The following is a 19,754-nucleotide window of genomic DNA, read 5'->3' as shown; positions in this document are numbered from 1 at the left end:
TATGGTATTGAGACCTGACAGATTCTCCCTTTCAAGAATGTTCTTGTACCTCTTGAAAGAAACGATTTTATGAAAAATTCAAGTAGCACATAATTAAATGGCAAAATGAGTGACATACTGGATTAATGAAATAGGACTCAATGCTAGGATATAAGGTAAAGTTTCAACAGGGTTTCCAGGAAAACAATTTCAATGAAGAGGGATTTGTTGTTGAAGATTCTGTCTCAAGGTCACAGCAAATGCCTGGAACAAGAGTAGAACTCAAAAAGAGTAGAACTCAAAGTATGCATATAAGAACAAATAAATGGGGAAGTCCTCGGGCTAGTTGAAGAGTTATGTATGAGTATGGTTTCCTCAGACAAGATCCCCACCTTGAATACTTATTTTCAAGAATTGCAGAATAGGACAATATTTTGGACCTGCTCTGACAACTGGCAATCTCTGTGGGTTCCAGAGATAAGAAGTGACACCTAAAACTTCATTTAATATTTCTACAATGACTAAAAGCAACACGTAGGATGACATAGAAAGAGAAGACTAGAAATACAGTAAGTGTAGAATTGTACACAAAAGCATGTGTATAATCTTACCTTACCGATAGATTTATTTATTTTTTTATTTTTTTATTTTTTTGCTAGATTTAAATGTATCCACAGTAGAGGAAGTGAGAAGAGCTAAGAGATATTAACATAAGCTACTTACTGCTGTCCATGCATTTCTTTTGCACCGGACACATAACCATCCATCAGAGATTTCATGAGAAGGGATACCATAACAACCTATAAAATATTAATATGGATTAAAGAATTAGGTATTTTGCATTGTGACAATATTCCACATGTTAGCACTGATTAAATAAAAGACATTACCTACCCTACAGTTTTTGATTCTTAGAACAAAACAAAGATACTTTTGGTTCTCATGGAGATCAGTTCCAGAAAATATGAGAGTGTGGGTATTAACAGTAACTAATGCTCACAATAGGTATTGTAGAGAATACTGATAATTCCTGAATGGGCAATAATAAAACTTTAAACTTTCTTGTCTACTCCTTTACTCATGCAAAACATATTTCAAAATAAGTTGCAATTCGGGAAACAAAGTTTGGAGAAGTTTTAAAATAAAACAAACTTTGATAATATTAAAAATTAATGTAATTTAAAATTAGATTTCAAATTTTATGTTTAACTAGCTTTAATTTTAGTGATAGGGACAGAGGATACACAATTCATGTTTAGTGATAAAGGGATGTATTCAATTCCACTTGTCTATTCTGTACATGCCTGACTCAAAAGAACTATGTAAGGAAGTAGCTGATGATGCTAACACAAATAGCAATTATGCAAAACCAACGAATGTGTTAATCTGACTTCTTGAAATAAGGTTTTCAAAGATTTAAATGAGTAATTTTTAATATCACATTTCTATAAAATTTGAGATAGGAAGAGAAAATAACAGAAGTGTAATTACCCAAAGAGAAAAGCCTATCATAGTTAAGCAAAATCATAAAATGTTTAGTTCAAGCACATGAAATATTATGGTTAAACTGCATGGCTAGTATATTCAGAAGTCAAGATTAAAATCCTAGCTTTTTTTTGAAATGATGCTTTGCCTCTGATATACATATAACAATGTAGGGTGAGTGTATGTGTGAATACATGTTATGAGTTGATATAAATACAATAAGAAGGTTGCTATAGTTATATTTCAAGAAGATTATGTTCAAATACTTGGGGGAAGCTAATAGTAGCTGATTAATAAATACATGACAGACAGTAAGACTATCTCAAACATAATGTAAGATTGGTATTACACTGGGGTAAATACAGTGTATATTATATTATAAACCATTCATACTACATTGACAAAGAGAACCCCTGTGATTTGGTATTGTATAAAACTGGAGAAAAAAGAATGATTATATCTACTCATAGTTTCATTTTTTAAAATGTGAGAAAAAATGATCTAATATACCAATAGTTCAATGCCAAAGACCTGGCAGGTTACATAGGGATAAGAAGTAAAGACTGTGAAGCACTAAAAAGCCAATGATTGATGAATGAGAGATTCATTTACTTGCATGAACCCGTACACAGCACTTTGCACAGGAAATCAGAAGGCTTGTCCCATCCTCTTCCAGGAAGGCATTAGGTGGCGAATATTCTATATTTTCTTCACTATAAATAAAACACATCTCTGGAATGAGGGGCTTAGTCTTTCCTCTGGAAGCAACCATGTCATCTAATTTTGTCTCCCATCTAGAATCATTTTCTTCATTGCTGCTATCTGGCTGAAAAACACAATATTTCCACGTGAGTGAAAAACATGGAAATGAACTCATTTGTTATGCCACTCAAATCTACTAACAGCTGTTCCATCCACTAACTTTCAGCTCCTGTTCTTCTTTTTGTTCTCCTTGACCCAACTACTAGCTTTTTCCTAATGCTCCGCCTCAGGCTCCCATCAGGTGCTAAGCTATAGGAACAAGAAGATACTCTGTGCATCTGCTTGCACAAGAAAGTACTGAGCTACTAAAACTATGTTCTTACATAAATAGTTCATGGAAAGCATCTGTTTTTCTGATGAATTTTTTTTCATTTCTTTATTTGCACTTGGTTAACAGAACTGGTTTCATTTACTGAAGAATCTTACCCAGTTACACCTAACAGGAGTGTTATAAAGACCTAAGCTTAAGTCTGTGCAAAAGTATTGAGAGAGTTTTTGAAGGCTTCTGCTTCTCGACAAAGTTTGAAAACATCAAGACAGAAACATCTGGCAACTGCCATTAAATAAAAAATATAATGTACAAAACAAAATTGTCACCTCTTATCAAAATATATGGAAAATGTTTACTGTTTATTTGAAATTCTAATAACTATCATATTATCCCCACAGATCTGATATTAATTTCACTAAATCTTATAATTTCTGTGAGAATGTTTTAATTATTGGGGAAATATATAGGCAGATTACGATATAGAAATAAGAATCAATAAAAGGTTGTTTTTCCAAGAAAACAGAAATTTAATGACTTAAAAGGAAAACAAAAGTGTTTGTCACTCACCAGGGCCACATTAAAAGATGAGCAAGTAACCTACTTCCTATTTACAAAGGTCTGAAAATGTGAGATTTCACACATTTTCATGCTCTGAAACATCTAAACAGAAAAGCATTTACTTTACATGGATCTTGAGGAGAATATTTCTGATTCAATTAGTGAAAATATAACCCAGAACACAATGTTAACATCAATACACTTTATTGCACCTTAAAATAGATCATGATGTTACATCACCCTTACTAGATTCCTAGAGATCATTTTGTCTGTGTTGGAGCTGGAGAATGTGGTTCTCGAGGAGCTAAATGCCATCAGTATAACGGATATGGAATGTTATTGAAAACATCATGCATAGCTGGCATCATGCACAGCTGGCTGATGAGTGTATGCTGGACAATTCAGTTTGAATTTAATCCTGTGGTGTCTTTTGCATGGGAAGATAAAGAAACACTTAAATGTGGTCCCAGAGCTAACATTTATATTATTGAGAGTGATATTTTCAAGCATAAAACAGAGACTAGATCTCTCTTGTTAAGCTTTAAGTTCTATGTTTCTTGGTGAAAGGGGTGGAAAGAAAGGGTGGCACTGCCCCCTGACCGAAATAAACCAAGGCCAATAAGTAAGCCAATCATTTATTCAAAAGTGGTAATTCACTGTCAGGGAAATGTCTCTCAAGTAGCACTTAGAAATTCTGGTTGGGCTCTATGGCCATTAGCTACATAAATATGAATGTCTTCCTTTTCATGTGCATACTTACCTTACAATGATTCACTGTGCTTTCACAGTCACAGAAAGAGTGCATCAGTGATAGGAACCTTGACAATGACCCCTCCAGCCTCATTACCTTGTAGTATGGCATGAGGAGAGCACAGATGGCACAGTGTGGTTCCATTCTGCCCATGGCTGCATTATACTCCTGCTCAGCCACAAAGTTTGGAGCCTTTGTCTGCCAAAGGTGGACCAGAGGCTTTGCCCAAGACTCCGTTTCTTCCACTTCCTCCTCAATTAATGGAACCTCAGGTAATTCTTAAGAGACAGGGCATGAAAACATAGTGAGTATGAGACCCAGGGTAAAACAACCCTGGTTATAAAAGAAGCAAACATTCCAAAGTGTCTGTGATATTAAAGTCAGACAGGAAACCTATTTTATCTTTCAAATAGATTCGGAGAGAAGAGTAACAAAAGTTTCCTTTTCATCCTCTTCATCTTCAAGGATTAGGTCAGATCTGATGGCCAGACAACCACCCTCCTTTTTTAACACCATCCCCTTCCCTGCCAGGAATAACTAACCTGTTCCCTCCTTTTGACTACACTACTTCCATAACTCGACTGCTACCATCACGGTAAAATAGTTTATATGTGTGAGAGAATCTCCAGGCAGCACAGGCATCTGCTAACCCAATAGCTGGCTTACCAATATTTTTAGTTTCCTCACCTAACATAGTGCATGGTTCTATATAAATTTATTAATTAGAGGACTTCATTTAATTAACTTTTGGGCTCAATAATTCATGACAAATAACATCTGCAGAGCATCTATCATATGCCAAGCAATATACTGCCATTACATGGATATAAAAGACAATTCCTATGTCAAAACTTATTTGTTCAGTATGATGTCCCCAGAGGGTCAAATTTCTTAAGTATGTGCATCTGTTAACATAAAAGGGACAGAAATACACTCCATGAGAATACCATTTTAGGAAAATTTTCTGTAAGGGAGAAAAATACAGAAAGACCTAACAGGTTAAGAGAAAAAATTCTTCATGCCAATAGCAGAGGACAGTGTATCAGAGAAAGTGGCAGCAGCCACAGCTCTGCCCAGTATTTAGTGTCTCGAGCTGTGGCACAATCTAAAATTCCTCACCAGTAGCTGACACAGACTTAAGAATAAATATTGTGGACAATGTCCTCGACTCCCAAGCATGGATGTTCCTGTGAACTAATGTGCACCAGCCCTGGAAGTGTTGACTTACCTATTTTAGAAAAAAATCAAAAGAGATTTGCTCAGATGAAAAAATAAGAAGGGCTGAATGAGGCTGGAAATAACTCTAAAGAAGCTAACTAACGCAAAAAGGAGCACACCTGCTTCCATGTTGGTGGTGGTGGTGGTGGTAGTATTATTATTATTGTTAACTAGAGGCCCGGTGCACAAAAATTTGTGCACTCGGGCGGGGGTGGGGGGGGTGGGTCCCTCAGCCCGGCCTGTGCCCTCTTGCAGTCTGGGACCCCTCAGGAGATAACGACCTGCTGGCTTAGGCCTGCTCCTGGGTGGCAGAGGGCAGGCCCAATCCCTAGGTGCAGCCCCTGGTCGGGCTCAGAGCAGGGCCGATTGGGAAGTTGGGGCGCTGCCCCCTGTCATGCACAGAGCAGGGCGGATTGGGAGGTTGCGATGCCACCCTCAGTCACACTCAGGGTGGGGCCAATTGGAGGGTTGGGGCACCGCCCCCTGTCACACTCAAGGCAGGGTCGATGGGGAGGTTGCGGCGCCACCCCATGTCACGCACAGAGCAGGGCCCATCAGGAGGTTGGGGAGCTCCCCCCTGTCACGCACAGAGTAGGGCCGATAGGGGAGTTATGGCACCGCCCCCTGTCACACACAGAGCAGGGCGGATCAGGGGGTTGGGGTGCCGCCCTCTATCACCCACAGAGCAGGGCCGATCAGGGGGTTGGGGCGCCACCACTGTCACACTCAGGGCAGGGCCAATGGGGAGGTTATGGCTCTACCCCATCACACACAGAGCAGGGCCCGTGGGGGGCGGGGGGGTTGGGGCGCCTTCCCCTGTCACACACAGAGCAGGGCCCATCAGGGGGTTGGGGCACCTTCCCCTGTCACGAACAGAGCAGGGTGGATAGGGAGGTTGTGGCCCCGCCCCCTGTCACACTCAGAGCTGCAGGGCGATCAGGGGGTTTGGGCGCTGCCCCCTGTCACGCTGATCTGGTGCCAAGAGGCCTCACGGCTCCGCTGATCCCGGTGCTGGGAGGCATATTACCCTTTTACTATATAGGATAGAGGCCTGGGAGCCGGCTGGTTTGCCTTGAAGGGTGTCCTGGATCAGAGTGGGGGTCCCCACTGGGGTGCCTGGCCAGCCTGGATGAGGGGATGATGGCTGTTTGCAGCTGGTCACATACCCTTCAGGGTGGGGATCCCCACTGGGGTGCCTGGCCAGTCTGGGTGAGGGGCTGAGGGCTGCTTTCAGGCTGGCGGTTGTTGACTGAAGCTCCCAACCGCTCCTTTTTTTTCTCTCTTTTTTATTTTATTCTGGGCCAGCTTTAGCTCTGGCTCTAGCTCTGAGGCTTCGTATCTGGTTTGTTTGCCGTTCTATAATCGAAACAATGTATAACTTCAGCTCTGAGATCCCAGCAGGCTGAAAGCTGGTTTCTGGGGGTTTGTTTAGCTTCTACATTTGCAACATAGTACATAGTTGCTTAGAGTTGCAACTCAGAGGCCGGCAAGACAGGTGGGGAACGTTGGAGTCTGCAGTCACTGGAGCAAGCAAGCCTCATGTTCGCTTCCAGCTACCTGGCTGCTGGCTGCCATCTTGGCTGACAGTTAATTTGCATAAGGATATGCTGATTAGCCAATGGGAAGGGTAGCAGTCATATGCTAATTACCATGTTTCTCTTTTATTAGTGTAGATTGGTTACAATGGAAAATGCTTAGTAATCAGGCAGGGGCAGTGGTTTGAAAACACAACAAAAGGTCACAACCTTTGCCTATCTGAATTTGCAGTGCAGTAATCTTACTCTAAACATAAACTGCTTCCACCTCAGTTTCCCTACAGTAAGTAATATTAGAATACTTACTACAAAGACTAAAATTTGAAAAATAAAAGATGGGAGTGAAAAGTTAACCAGGAATTTGAAATAATATTAAATCTTTAACCTATAGGCCAATATCTCCCACATATGTACTAAAAATGGATCTAACAAAAAAGAAATCCAAATCTGAGTAGCTATTGCTACCAGGGACATACAATAAATTAATTATATCATTTACTTTATTTAAAAGATTAAAACACAAGCTACAGATGATGCCCTTATCCCTTTAGTTGGTCATAAGTTAATGTGAAGAGTTGTCAAAATATTTTTAGGGATGGAATAAATACTATTTAATTCCTAAAAGCCTAGCAATAATGAAAAAGAAGTGGTGAAAAAGGACAATTCCTGACAATGGACACAGAGCAAGGGCTACAGCAAGAAATGACCTATGATAGCCTATGCAAATTGAGCTTGTCCTCAAACCCTCTCAACACTGACCTGGTAGAGGACCCGGGTCTACAGCTGTCCTCCGAAGATGAGGCTGTACTCTGGCCCAAGAGCATCTGTCTTCTATTTAGATGCTCCCCAAGCCAGAGTATGCACTGAACACCATAAGTTTGGAATACCATACATTAAATATAGCATGGCAGCAACACTGTGCAGCAACAAGTACAGGGAACTGTCAGTCCAGAGACCTGAATTTAAATTTTAAACCCTTTGAGAAAATTGGACAGATAAATGCCCCCCAAAAAAGAAATGAAAAGAAACTAGACCACCTTCTTATACCAAATACTAGAATAAATTCAAAATAGTCCAGCCAGTGTGGCTCAGTGGTTGAGCATCAACCCAGCAATCAAAAGGTCACTGGTTCAATTCCTGGTCAGGGCATGTGCCTGGGTTGCGGGCTCAATCTCCAGTAGGGGGAATGCAGGAGGCAGCCAGCTGATGATGTTTCTTTCTAATTGATATTTCTCTCTATCCCTCCCCTTCCCTCTCTCTCTTTCTCTCTAAAATCAATAAAAACACATTTTCTAAAAAGAAATTAAACTTAAAATGAATTAAAGACTTAAACATTATACCTAAAACCATAAAACTCCTAGAAGAAAACATTTTTCTTAGTACTATTTTTCTGATATATATCATCAGGCTTTTGCATCAAGACTAAAAGACAATCTACTGAATGGAAGAAGATATTTGCCAATGATAGATCCAATAAAAGGTTCCAAAATTTATAAAGAACTCAGACAACTCAAAACAAAACAAAAAATGCAATTAAGAAATGGGCAGAGGATCTGAACAGACACTTCTCCAAAGAGGACATACAGATGCAAATCCTATCTAATAATAGACAAACATGGTAATTAACCAAAGCTCCGACACACTTCCCATTGGCTAATCAGGGTGATATGCAAATTAACTGCCAACCAAGATGGCGGTTAATTTGCATACATAGGCGAAATGCTGGGAGGCGAAAGGGGAAGGACGGAAGAAGCCGCCTGCCGCTGCCGGTGATCGGAAACCGAGGAGGCAGCCAAGAGCCAGGGGGTAGGGCAAAGGCGGGCCAGGGCCGCCTTTGCCCTGCCCCGTGATCGGAGAACCGGGTGCCTTTGCCCGCCCCGGCCAGTAATCGTGGGAAGCAGGGGCGGAGTCAGCGATCGTGGGCAGCTGGGGGTCCCCTGCCCAGGCCTAATGCCTTGGCCAGAGGCTTTAGGCCTGGGCATGGGCGGAGCCAGCCATCGTGAGCAGGGGCAGAGTCAGCGAGCATAGGAAGCTGGGGGTCCCCTGCCCAGGCCTAACACCTTGGCCAGAGGTATTAGGTCTGGGTAGGGGCGGAGGCGATGGTGGGAGCTGGGGGTCCCCTGCCTAGGCCTAATGCCTCGGTCAGAGGCTTTAGGCCTGGGCATGGGCGGAGCCAGCTATCGCGAGCAGGAGCGGAGTCGGCGATCATAGGGAGCTGGGGGTCCCCTGCCCAGGCCTAACACCTTGGCCAGAGGTATTAGGTCTGGGTAGGGGTGGAGCCAGTGATGGTGGGAGCTGGGGGTCCTCTGCCCAGGCCTAATGCCTTGGCCAGAGGCATTAGGCCTGGGCAGGGGCGGAGCCGGCAATCGTGGGGAGCAGGGGTGGAGTCAGCGATCGTGGGCAGCTGGCGTTCCCCTGCCGAGGCCTAACGCCTCGGTCAGAGGCATTAGGCCTAGGCAGGGGCAGAGCGGGAGATCGCAGGGGGCTGGGGGTCTCCTGCCCAGGCCTAACGCCTTGGCCAGAGGCATTAGGCCGGGGCAGGGGCGGAACCAGCCATCGCTGGGAGCAGGGGCAGAGTCAGCCATCGGGAGAGCTGGGGGTCCTCTGTCCATGCCTAATGCTTCTGCCAGAGGCGTTAGGCCTAGGTAGGGCAGAGCAGGAGATCGTGGGGAGCCCCTGCCCAGGCCTAACGCCTCGGTCAGAGGCGTTAGGCCTGGGCATGGGTGGAGCTGGCAATCGTGGGGACCTGGGGGTCCCCTGCCCAGGCCTAATGCCTTGGCCAGAGACTTTAGGCCTGGGCATGGGCGGAGCCATCCATGGCGAGCAGGGGCAGAGTCGGTGATCATAGGGAACTGGGGGTCCCCTGCCCAGGCTTAACACCTTGGCCAGAGGTATTAGGTCTGGGTAGTGGCGGAGCCGGCAATGGTGGGAGCTGGGGGTCCCTTGCCCAGGCCTAATGCCTTGGCCAGAGGCGTTAGGCCTGGGCATGGGCCAAGCCGGCAATTGGTGTGAACTACAGAGGAAACACCTTTTCTGACCGCTCATTGGCTTAGCTCCCTTTATGCCACTGGTAATATTCTTAGTAACTTGGGTAATAAGAATCCAAATAGGTGATCTAGGGTTTTTTACCACACTCCTGGAGAAAAAAAGGAAGGTCCACTGCTGGAGGGTTAAGAAAGGTCATATCCTGTCCTAGCTGGTTTTGCTCAGTGGATAATGCCTCGGCCTGCCCACCGCAGGGTCTGGGTTCAATTCTGACTAAGGGCATGTACCTAGGTTGCAGGCTCCTCCCTGGCTTGGGCCCAGGTCAGGGCTCATGCAGGAGGCAACCAATCAAAGTGTTCCTCTCACTTTGATGTTTCTCTCTGTCTTTCCCTTTCTCTTCCACATTCTCTAAAAATCAATGGAAACATATCCTCAGGTGAGGATAAAAAATATCATAAAGAAATGTCATATCCTATGAAAGACACATCTTGAAAATGCCTAAAGAAAGTTGTCATTTTTTCACGGTAAAGGGACTGGAGTCCGTGTTGATGAAAACACCTTGATGGCTGCGGTGACTGGCAGTCCTGCAGCAGCGGGGTGATGGGGCTGGTGCCTTCCCCGATCAGCCTGGTCACATCCCACAAAAGGAGGCCAGATTGCGGCTTAGGCCTGCTCCCCAAGGGTAGCAGGGAGTATGGAGCAGGGAGTAGGACATCCCCTGAGGGCTCCCAGTATGTGATAGGGGGCAAGCTGGACTGAGGGACCGCCCCCCCCAGTGCACAAATTTTTGTGCACCGGGCCTCTAGTCCTATATAATAAAAGCCCAATATGCAAATCAACCAAACCGTGGAACAACAAGCAGAAAGATTGGTCACTATGACGCACACTGGCCACCAGGGGGCAGACGCTCAACACAGGAGCTACTCCCAGCCCACAGGCCCCAGGCCAGCCAAAGTGGGTGCAAGCAGGGGCCACCCAATCACCCCACTAGTAGCCCTGCAGAGGGAGGCGACCGGCAGTGGCGGGTGGCAGGGCCGGCAAGCGGGCAGCACCAGGCTGGCCAAGGCAGGTGCCAGCGGGGTCCCTCCTATCACCCCGCCAGTTGCCCCACAGATCAGCCCTGATCACCGGCCAGGCCTAGGGATCCTATCCCATGCACGAATTTCATGCACCAGACCTCTAGTAGATATGTAAAAAATGATGCTCAAGGTCACTTATCATTAGAAAAATGCAAATTAAAACCACCATGAGCTACCACCTCACACTTGTCAGAATGGCTATCATCAGTAAATCAACAAACAAGAAGTGATGAAAGTCCAAGAGATCCATGAAAACATTACCAGCATAAAATTCCCTTCTTTCCCAACTGTATTCTCAACAAAAACAAAAGAAGAATTAATAGTATAACAGCAGTTCTCAAGATAAGGAGTTTATGGACTCCAGGAGACAAACACACATAATTTCACAGGGTCTGTATGGTCAAAAATACTTTTATGATTATACAAAGCTGTTATTTGTCTGTCACCCTGTCAACATTTGTAACGTGTGATACAAAGCAATGGAGGGGAAAACTATGCCTTCACTTGAATCAAGGCAGTGGCACCAATGCAGTCATTATATTGGACTACCTTGTAGTGTATGTGTGCGCGCACGCGCATGTGTGTGTGTGTCTGGGAGGGAGGGAAGGAGGGAGGGAGAGAGTATGTGAGTGAGTGTGTGTGTGTGTGTGTGTGTGTGTGTGTGTGTGTGTATGGGGGACAGTTTTGATTTTCCATCTCCATGTGAATTACCTTCCTGCACTCTGAAGTCTCAAACCACAATCCTTTCTCCTGAGCTCAAAATGGCATATAAATCCCTCAACTGCCTGATTTGTCCTTGGGTCTCATATTCTTATGGATCCTCCATGTGTACATACATATCAACTTTGCTTATTTTTCTGTCAATCTGCATGTTAATTTGATTAATGTCCTCTGTAAAAATATCCCCCTAAAAACTATCCACTTAAAAATATATAATTATGGCATGGCCATATTATACCAGCATTAGAAAGGGCGCTTTTGAAGACTATTAATGCAGTATAACATAAACACGTTTTAGGTAACATATAATATTAAGTAAAAATAAATATTAACTTAGAGAAAAATTCAGGACATAAGACTTATCTAGAGAATGATGTCAATTCTATAAAAAATATATTTAAAAGTATGGAATAAAGGACAGGGGTTTTGTAAGTTTTTATAATTATGAAAATACTAGAAGCCCAGTGCATGACATTCATGCACAGCAGGGGGAGGGCACAAGGGGTCCCTCAGCCCGGTCTGCACCCTCTCGCAGTCCAGGACCCCTTGGGCGATATATTCCTGCCGGCCCAGGCCCCATCCGATCCCCCCAGGGGGATCGGGCCTAAGCTGGCAGATAGACACCTCTCTTGCAGTCCAGGACCCCTCGCTCCTTACTGCTCGCCTGAAGCACCACTGCACTCGCCAGTCGTGAGCAGAAGCTGGACTCAGTGCTCCCCAGCGCCGCCATGGAGGCAAGAGAGGCTCCTGCCACCGCCGCTGCGCCCACCAGCCACAAGCCCGGCTTCTGGCTGAGCAGTGCTTCCCCTGTGGGAACGCAATGACCACCAGGGGGAAGCTCCTGCATTGAGCATCTGCCCCCTGGTAGTCAGTGTACATCATTAGCAACCGGTCATTCCGCCCTTCGGTCGATTTGCATATTAGGGTTTTATTATATAGGATATAATCTTTAAAGTTTAAAAAAATGTGGTCAGAATAATATGAGGTAGGTCCTATTCAGATTTATTCACTTCTCAGTACAAGATTTTTAAATAAATTTTACTTACTCAATGTAAGTAGATTTCTCAATAGAAAAACATTTGGGCGATTGTGGAAAGGCTGCTGCCAGGACTTGCTGGTAGAGCCTGACAGATGGGGAAAGCCATCAACTCTGTTACAGTACAATTTCCCTTTACCAGTCACCACAATGATTTTGCTGCTGAGGTTAGGTTCCAGTGATGTGTTTTGGCTGGTATAGCACTATTCTCTGCTATGAAGAACATAGCAGCATCTTTTATCTTTCAGGTACTTGAACAAACTCTCAGCCCTGGGAAGCATTATATATATAATTTCAAATGTCCTAGAGGAAATTGGGGGTGGAGGGAAGAGGGCAAGAATGAGTTACTCAAAAAAAAAACAAAGAAATTCAAATTTGGAAACTTTATTGATCTCATACAAACTATTACACAATCTGTCGTCAAGCTGTATTCCAATGATTTTTTAAAACCCTGAATTTCAAAGGTTTATAAAGGTATGTTCAAAGTACAAAAGAGAAAAAAATATATCAAGTACAAAAAAAAAAATTACATGGCTTTTTACGTATGATTTTACTAGGAAGTGGTGACATTACAGCACACCCCTTCTAATTTCCTCTTAAAAACAATGCCCTGATACTTATGGTACCTCTGAGGGTTGGGGGTTTCACTGAGAACTTTGGCATTATCAATGCTGCTTAAATTTCTTAAAGAATGTTCACTCATATTTCACCTATGTGTGTATTCTTACAATACACATGGACAACAACAAGGAATACTGCAGATGATCTACTATTGCAACAGAGATGGCTGGTTCTTATCACACATTTATATGTGCTCACTTCAGCTTCTTTTATCAGTACTGAGCCATTATTAGGGTTCCTAGTGTGATAAAGTAGAAAGAGTGCAAACCTAGGAATGAGACATAATTTAAAGCCTGTTATCTACCAATTGCCAGCCTTGTGACCTTGACCAAGTGAATTAATGTCTCTGAGCTTCAGTTTCCTCAACAGTAAAAGTGATAACACCATCTATCTTTAGAAACTGTAAATTGCAATTGCTAATAATATGTACAGCAGGAAGAAAGAAGCATGGTGAATTTCCATATCTTGGTGGGGATAGGGAAAAGAAAACTTCTAACAGAAAGTTGACATATCTTTAGAAAACTTGATGACAACATGGCATCAAAAGGAACTTATTCTAATCATCAAATCAAAGGTAAGTGAAGAAAGAGTGAGCATATACGACTCACGTTGTGTTAGTCAATATGACAGATCCTGGAAATAAATAGTCTCCTGCCTTCAATGAGTTCAAAATTTCCCATGGGAGAAACCTCCAGTTTCCTAAACTATTAATAGCATCTATAATACAAAGTAAAAAAATGGCAGAATAAGATCTATAAGCATGTTGCAATCTACCTGAAAAAAGAAAAAGCTCCCCTTACCTAAAAGTCAGTTCTGGTTATCTATGTAAAGGACAACAGGACCCTTAGACATATTGGCCCCAAAACTAAAAGAGGTATCATCTGGTAGATCACACAAAACAGCTGCTAAGCAGGGCAGCCAAGATGCCAACTACTGGAGAAACAAGGGTATGGACTAGCCTATAGAGAGAATGTACAGAAAGAAGAAAAGGAAAGGCAGCAAATGTCCATTTTGTCATTCTACATCCAAAACCATCTGGTGGTCCCGTCAGCTATACCTCTTGCTGTTCTTCAAACATGCCACACTTACTTGCTCTTTGGGGCCTCTGTACTCACTGTCCTCTCCCACAGAAAGTCTTACACCCAGATTCATAGATAACTCACTAAAAGGCATTAGCCTATACTAGGGGCCCAGTGCACGAATTCATGCACCTTAAAAGGAACTGTGGACCGAGAGGCTGCTGTAGGCACAGGGGCAGGTCTCAGCCCATCCTCTGAGCCCCCACCCGGCCCCTCTCACCATAGCCCCATCTCCCAGCAGCCCTGCTCCCTCTGCTGCCACTCCCATGCGCTGAATGCACCGGCCCCACTTGCACCTGCTGATGGTGCAGAGTGACTGGGGCCAGGGCCAGCAGCAGGTGCCAGCAGTGCCAATGCTGGCCATCAGGTCAGAGGGTGCAAGCGGCGGCTGCTGCCCCAATCACCCCTCAGGAGCAGGGGGAGATGGAGAAGCCCTCAGGGGCGATCAGGGCTGGCAGCCGCCGCTCGCACCCACTGATGGTGCGGAGTGATAGGGACCTGTGCCGGGCACTGGCAGCGGGTGCAAGTGGCGGCTCTGGTGCCAGCTGCAGGTGTGAGCAGGGCCAGCACTGGCAGTGGGTGCCAGCGCCGGCGGCAGGTGTGAGCACCAGGTGGGACTGCAGCACACAGGAGCAAAGAATTTTCAGTAACCACCAGAGGCTTGCCCCAATGACAGTGACTGGTGCCCCACCTTGGTCTGGTGCCCCCACTCACTTGCTCCACCATCCCGCCACGACCAATGCCCACCATGTTCTACACACGCCCCCTGGTGGTCAGCACACGTCATAGTGACTGGTTATTTGGCTGTTCTGCTGTTCAATCTATTTGCATATTAGCCTTTTATTATATCCTATATAATAAAACCCTAATATGCAAATTGAATGGCGGAACAACAGGTCGCTTTGATGCACACTGACCACCAGGGGCAGACACTCAACACAGGAGCTTCCCCCCAGTGGTTAGTACATTCCCACAGGGGGAGCTCTGCTCAGCCACAAGCTGGGCTGACAGCTGCAAGTGCAGCAGTGGTGGCGGGAGCCTCTCCTGCCTCCTCGGCAGTGCTAAGGATGTCCCCCGAGGGGTCCTGGGCTGCCAGAAGGATGTCTAACTGCCAGCTTAGGCCCCTTCCCCCGGAGAGCGGGCCTAAGCCGGCAGGTGGACATCCCCCGAGGGGTCCCAGACTGCAAGAGGGCACAGGCTGGGCTGAGGGACCATTTCCTGAGTGCACGAATTTTCGTACACCAGGCCTCTAGTAAAGTATATTTCCTCAAGAAAAGACCTTGGCAACTATGGAAATATTTTAATAATATTCAAAAATGTTCACATACTAGTACTATTATTGCAAAACTTTTCTCCTTAAGTTTCTACTCTCTTTTATTAGCACAACAAAAATTCCTACACTTTTTTATCTTGAATATGGTTCCCCAAAACAAAACATCAGCAGTAAAACAACAGACATCAGTGTAGAATTTAGAAGTCCATTTGATATATATAAAATGAAGTCATGTCATCATTTCCCAAAAACTAGGAACCTAAGACCCAAAAAAGAAAAAAAGAATAAATAGAAAAAGAATAAAACAACACTTTACACAATTAAAATGATGATAAAGTGAGCCACTTACTCTCTGGGAGCCTATAAATGGCACTTAACCCAAATACCTACCTCCCACAAAGTGAAAAGTCCCTTTCTAAAATCCATGACAATGGTCCCCAAATTTCGGCCTACAGAACATTGCCAGCCCCGGATTAAGTTTTCAATAGTCAGAGGCAAAATATGAAAAATGAAGATCATAAAGAAATCATAAAGTAAATTTTAAAATCTACAAAAACTTAGCAAACTCTGCATGCTTATTTTTGATCTTCACTGTTAGTTCCATGACCAAACAAAAGGTGGAAATAGAAATGGAGAAAATTTGGTACAAAATAAAAGATAATTCAATGCCCTGCATGGTTAAGACATCTTTGCCTCCTAGGAAAGGGAGTTGTGTACAAGTTGGAGGAAATGTAAAGCAATACATTTGAGTTAAGTTGTACAAAATTACAGTTTTGTAGAAAAAAAAAATCAAACATTACCAATTTCATCCGTTTCAACCAATGTAGTAATTTATTTTTTTCAAGATCTCAAGAATAGAATGACCACACACTTGCAGTACCAAAAACTGTTCCTGTTCCTGTTATTTCCTTCAAGACTTTAAGAGCAACAATGCACACGTGAATTTAAGAGTCTGAGTCTTAGCTATCATTTTACAATCCCAACGCTCTCAGCACATTCAGACCGAAGACTTTATGTCAACCACATTTAGAAAAGTTTCAAGAGTGATTCTGAAAAGTATAGAAAGCAACCATATAAGTTAAAAACCTAACATTTTCCCTCTAATTCAATCAAACCCTTATGAAGCCACTAGCATAATAAAAGAAAGGTGTTTTTAATTTTTAGCCCCTATATTACAGTAAAAGTCAATGCCAATGGGGCTCCTAATATAATTTATGGGCCAAAAAATAAGCTAAACTGAGAATGTTTGACTATTACTACACAGCTGAGTGCTAGATAAAATATCCATAACATCAGAATGCCAAAAACATCTAATGTTTTATTGTACACATAATGCAGGAAAACATTTGCTGTGATCTATCAACAAACATTCCAAGCCAATCTCCTTAGTAATCTGCTGAAGTTGCTGTTTTAAACAAACAGAAAATATAACTGTGCTTAAACAAACAGAAAATGTAACTGTTCTCATTCTGAAAGTATGATATTACCTCGTTAATAAGAATTGATTCAAAAAGAAATCATTTTATAAAAATTAATAACATTTGGAGCATGACATGCAACAGTCATAAAACAGCATTTGTTTTCAAAATTGGCAGAGAACAGAAGTTTTACAGAAGGGAAACACTTATTGATTAGGGATGTTCCTATACTTCACTATTTTCCTTTTCAATGAAGGCTAGCACGGCGCATGAGGACTATATAGTATCCTCTTCTATTATAATTTCAAAGAATCAAAGACCTTTAGAGTTTGAATGAAACTTTGGGATCACTAATAATCCAACCATTTCACCATACAGAGGAGTAAACATCTAATGAGCCTTAGAAATTCCATGATTTAGCTCTCAAAGGAGCAGCCATTAACAGCCAAGGAGAGACTAGAAGACAGGCAGGTCTCAGGTTCCCTACCATAAACCAGAGTCAAGTGCCCATTACTATCCAGCAAAACAAATAAATGGGTGCTTTTAATATTTAAAATGGAAATTTCATTTCATTTAATATTTAAAATAACATTTGTAAAGTCTGAATCAATAAATGACTTCATTATTACATTTGGTCAATATATCCTTAATAAAACCTTGAAGTAAAATAAATAAAATGAAGACCAACAAATCTATACCAATACTCTTAGAAAGGAAGGAGCTATGCAGTGGTTCCCAAACTTATTTGGCCTACCGCCCCCTTTCCAGAAAAAATATTACTCAGCCCCTGGAAATTAATTTTTTTTTAAATTTTAATAGCAGTTACTCATCACCCCCAAATGCACCTGTGGCCATCACCGCCCCCCTGGATCGCTGCAGCGCCCACTGGGGGGCGGTAGCGCCCACTTTGGGAATCACTGAGCTACAGCATGCCAGGGGCAGGAGGGCATAATTCTCCCCAAAATATCTATATACCAAAGGTAAAGTGAAACAGCCAATTCTAGACAATGTACCTTGTGTGAGGAGTAAGTGGAAAGTGCCCAAGAGTCAGCTTGTGCACCAGAAATAGCACTTACAGTGACTATTGACACAGGGAATATCAGGCAATCCCAGAAGAAAACAAAAATCTCCAACAAAGTGAAATCAGTGGGTAGTTCTAGTTTTTGGAATATACACTGGTTTAGTATTCAACTTCATCATAAACATGAGAGCTTTAATAAAAGCAGTGTGAAACAGAGAAAACCATTGGGAAAGTAATCAAACTGTGTCAGACTTGAGTTCCTGAGATTTTCCTTACTTAATTGCACTTAAATGTATACATTTTATTCTTTAAAATAACTGAAAACCTAGATTAAATGGGTTAAATAATGGTCAAATACCAATATAATCTCTAATTAAAGCATCAATTTCCATCTCTTCCATCTTTGTATTTAAATATTTAATCCATTACTAAATGAATTATAATATTAATAAAGATAGACTGTCCAAAAACTAAATTGCTGTTACATAGCCTGAAATATTCTCCTAATCAAACTCTCAAGGCATGCAAACATTACAGAGACAAGGATCAGGGTCTAAGCTGTCTTTAATTTCAAAGAGATGCTTAACAGCTCATTACAGTGTTGCACTTGCTGAATTGATGACTTATAAAAAGTTATCCAGACAGCGCTCAGATTACAGAAAATCAGAGCCATAACCAAGGTTTTAATCTGAACTTGTCAATTGTCAAACTTGTAGGTGGGTCACCTCTGCACTTGGGTGAACGCAGTATGGATGGGTACCTGCATCTTTCAATCTTTCTGTATAACTATTCTAAAAATCATAAAATTATAGTTGAACAGTAACAAATAGAAATTTAGTTCAATGGTGATGAGCTCAGCATATTACCACAAGTTATTTCAGGATAGTTGAAGTGCCAAAAATCCACTCATAAACCTGTAGGTTAGGAAACCTAATTAATTAATGACCAGTCCTCATATTTTACACAAAAGGAAACTGAAGCCAGAGAGAGAACGTGTCCAAAGGCAAAAACTTATAAAGGACAAAGCCAGGACTCCAGTCAAAGAGTTTATTGTCCATGAGTCAACCAGATTCCTCTTCAAAGTGAGCTCAAAAAGATTTGGCAATTGCCTCTGCTAGATGCCCTGGAGGCTTTAACAGGCAGTACTTACTTTTACTTTAAATTTCTGACTTGGAATGAGAAAGTATAAATGTGATAGTAGTCCTATGATTAAGAACTACTAGGGTAACTTTCTCATCTTATCCTACCACCTATCCTCACACAAGCCCAAACCCAGGCATCAAGTCCAATTGTCCTCTGCCTATGCCAAGTCAGCTGTGGTTTGGTTTTTTTCCCTAGTACATCCTTAACTAAGGATGCAAGCTTGTAAGAGTCCAGCTTTGTGTGTCTGAGGGACCTATGTGGTCTTAGCTTTAATTCCCTACATCCACTCTAGTCCTGGCGTATTTCCCCCAAAGAGCCAAAGCATTAGCTCTCCCCTTCCAATCTGGATGTCATTTCTCTCAGAATCCCCTCTGGAGTTCCCTCATTGCTTGAGACCTCAGCTATCACCCTCCTCCTGTGCTTTGCCACATACCAGGTATAAAAGGATATGGAAATACTGCATGTAGTTTCTTACTCAAGAGGGTGTTCATAAATTTAAAAGATTCAAGTTTAAAATCCTGAAAACGTCACAAGCCTACCTTCGTCACTAGTTGCCTGCTGCTTCACCAGAGTCATTGGGGATCTTGCTGGAGGCTTGCTCAGTGGATGGCGCCAACTTTTAGCTGTTTTGGTTTCTCCCTCTATTCTCTGATTACAAAACAAAAAATGGGGGAGAAACACAAGCAGTTAAAAACTTGTTTTAAACAAAACAATGATTTATAACAATTTAATTATGAAGAACTCTTGTACTTTTTTTTAACTCGTAGGAAATTAGCCCTTTTATTAAAAAATATATATATATATAAACCTTTAAGTAAAA

At 42.7% G+C, this 19,754-nt stretch overlaps 1 protein-coding gene across 4 annotated transcripts in view; it reads right to left on the bottom strand.

Moving 5' to 3' along the window:
• KDM4C (lysine demethylase 4C) overlaps positions 1 to 19,754 on the bottom strand; it is a 333,028-nt gene that overhangs the window by 128,082 nt on the left and 185,192 nt on the right. For all 4 annotated transcript variants that reach the window (XM_070431644.1, XM_070431646.1, XM_070431648.1 and 1 more), the window contains 4 exons: positions 19,474 to 19,582; positions 3,903 to 4,084; positions 2,077 to 2,290; positions 703 to 779 (listed from right to left, as the gene is read on the bottom strand). In XM_070431644.1, the coding sequence (XP_070287745.1) occupies positions 703 to 779; positions 2,077 to 2,290; positions 3,903 to 4,084; positions 19,474 to 19,582 (582 nt within the window). The remainder of the gene's footprint in view (positions 1 to 702; positions 780 to 2,076; positions 2,291 to 3,902; positions 4,085 to 19,473; positions 19,583 to 19,754) is intronic.

This window comes from Myotis yumanensis, unplaced genomic scaffold (assembly GCF_028538775.1).
Source record: "Myotis yumanensis isolate MYYU_CA2020_CCGP unplaced genomic scaffold, mMyoYum1.0.hap1 SCAF_12, whole genome shotgun sequence".
NCBI lineage: Eukaryota > Metazoa > Chordata > Mammalia > Chiroptera > Vespertilionidae > Myotis > Myotis yumanensis.
This window is presented reverse-complemented; position numbering and strand designations above follow the sequence as displayed.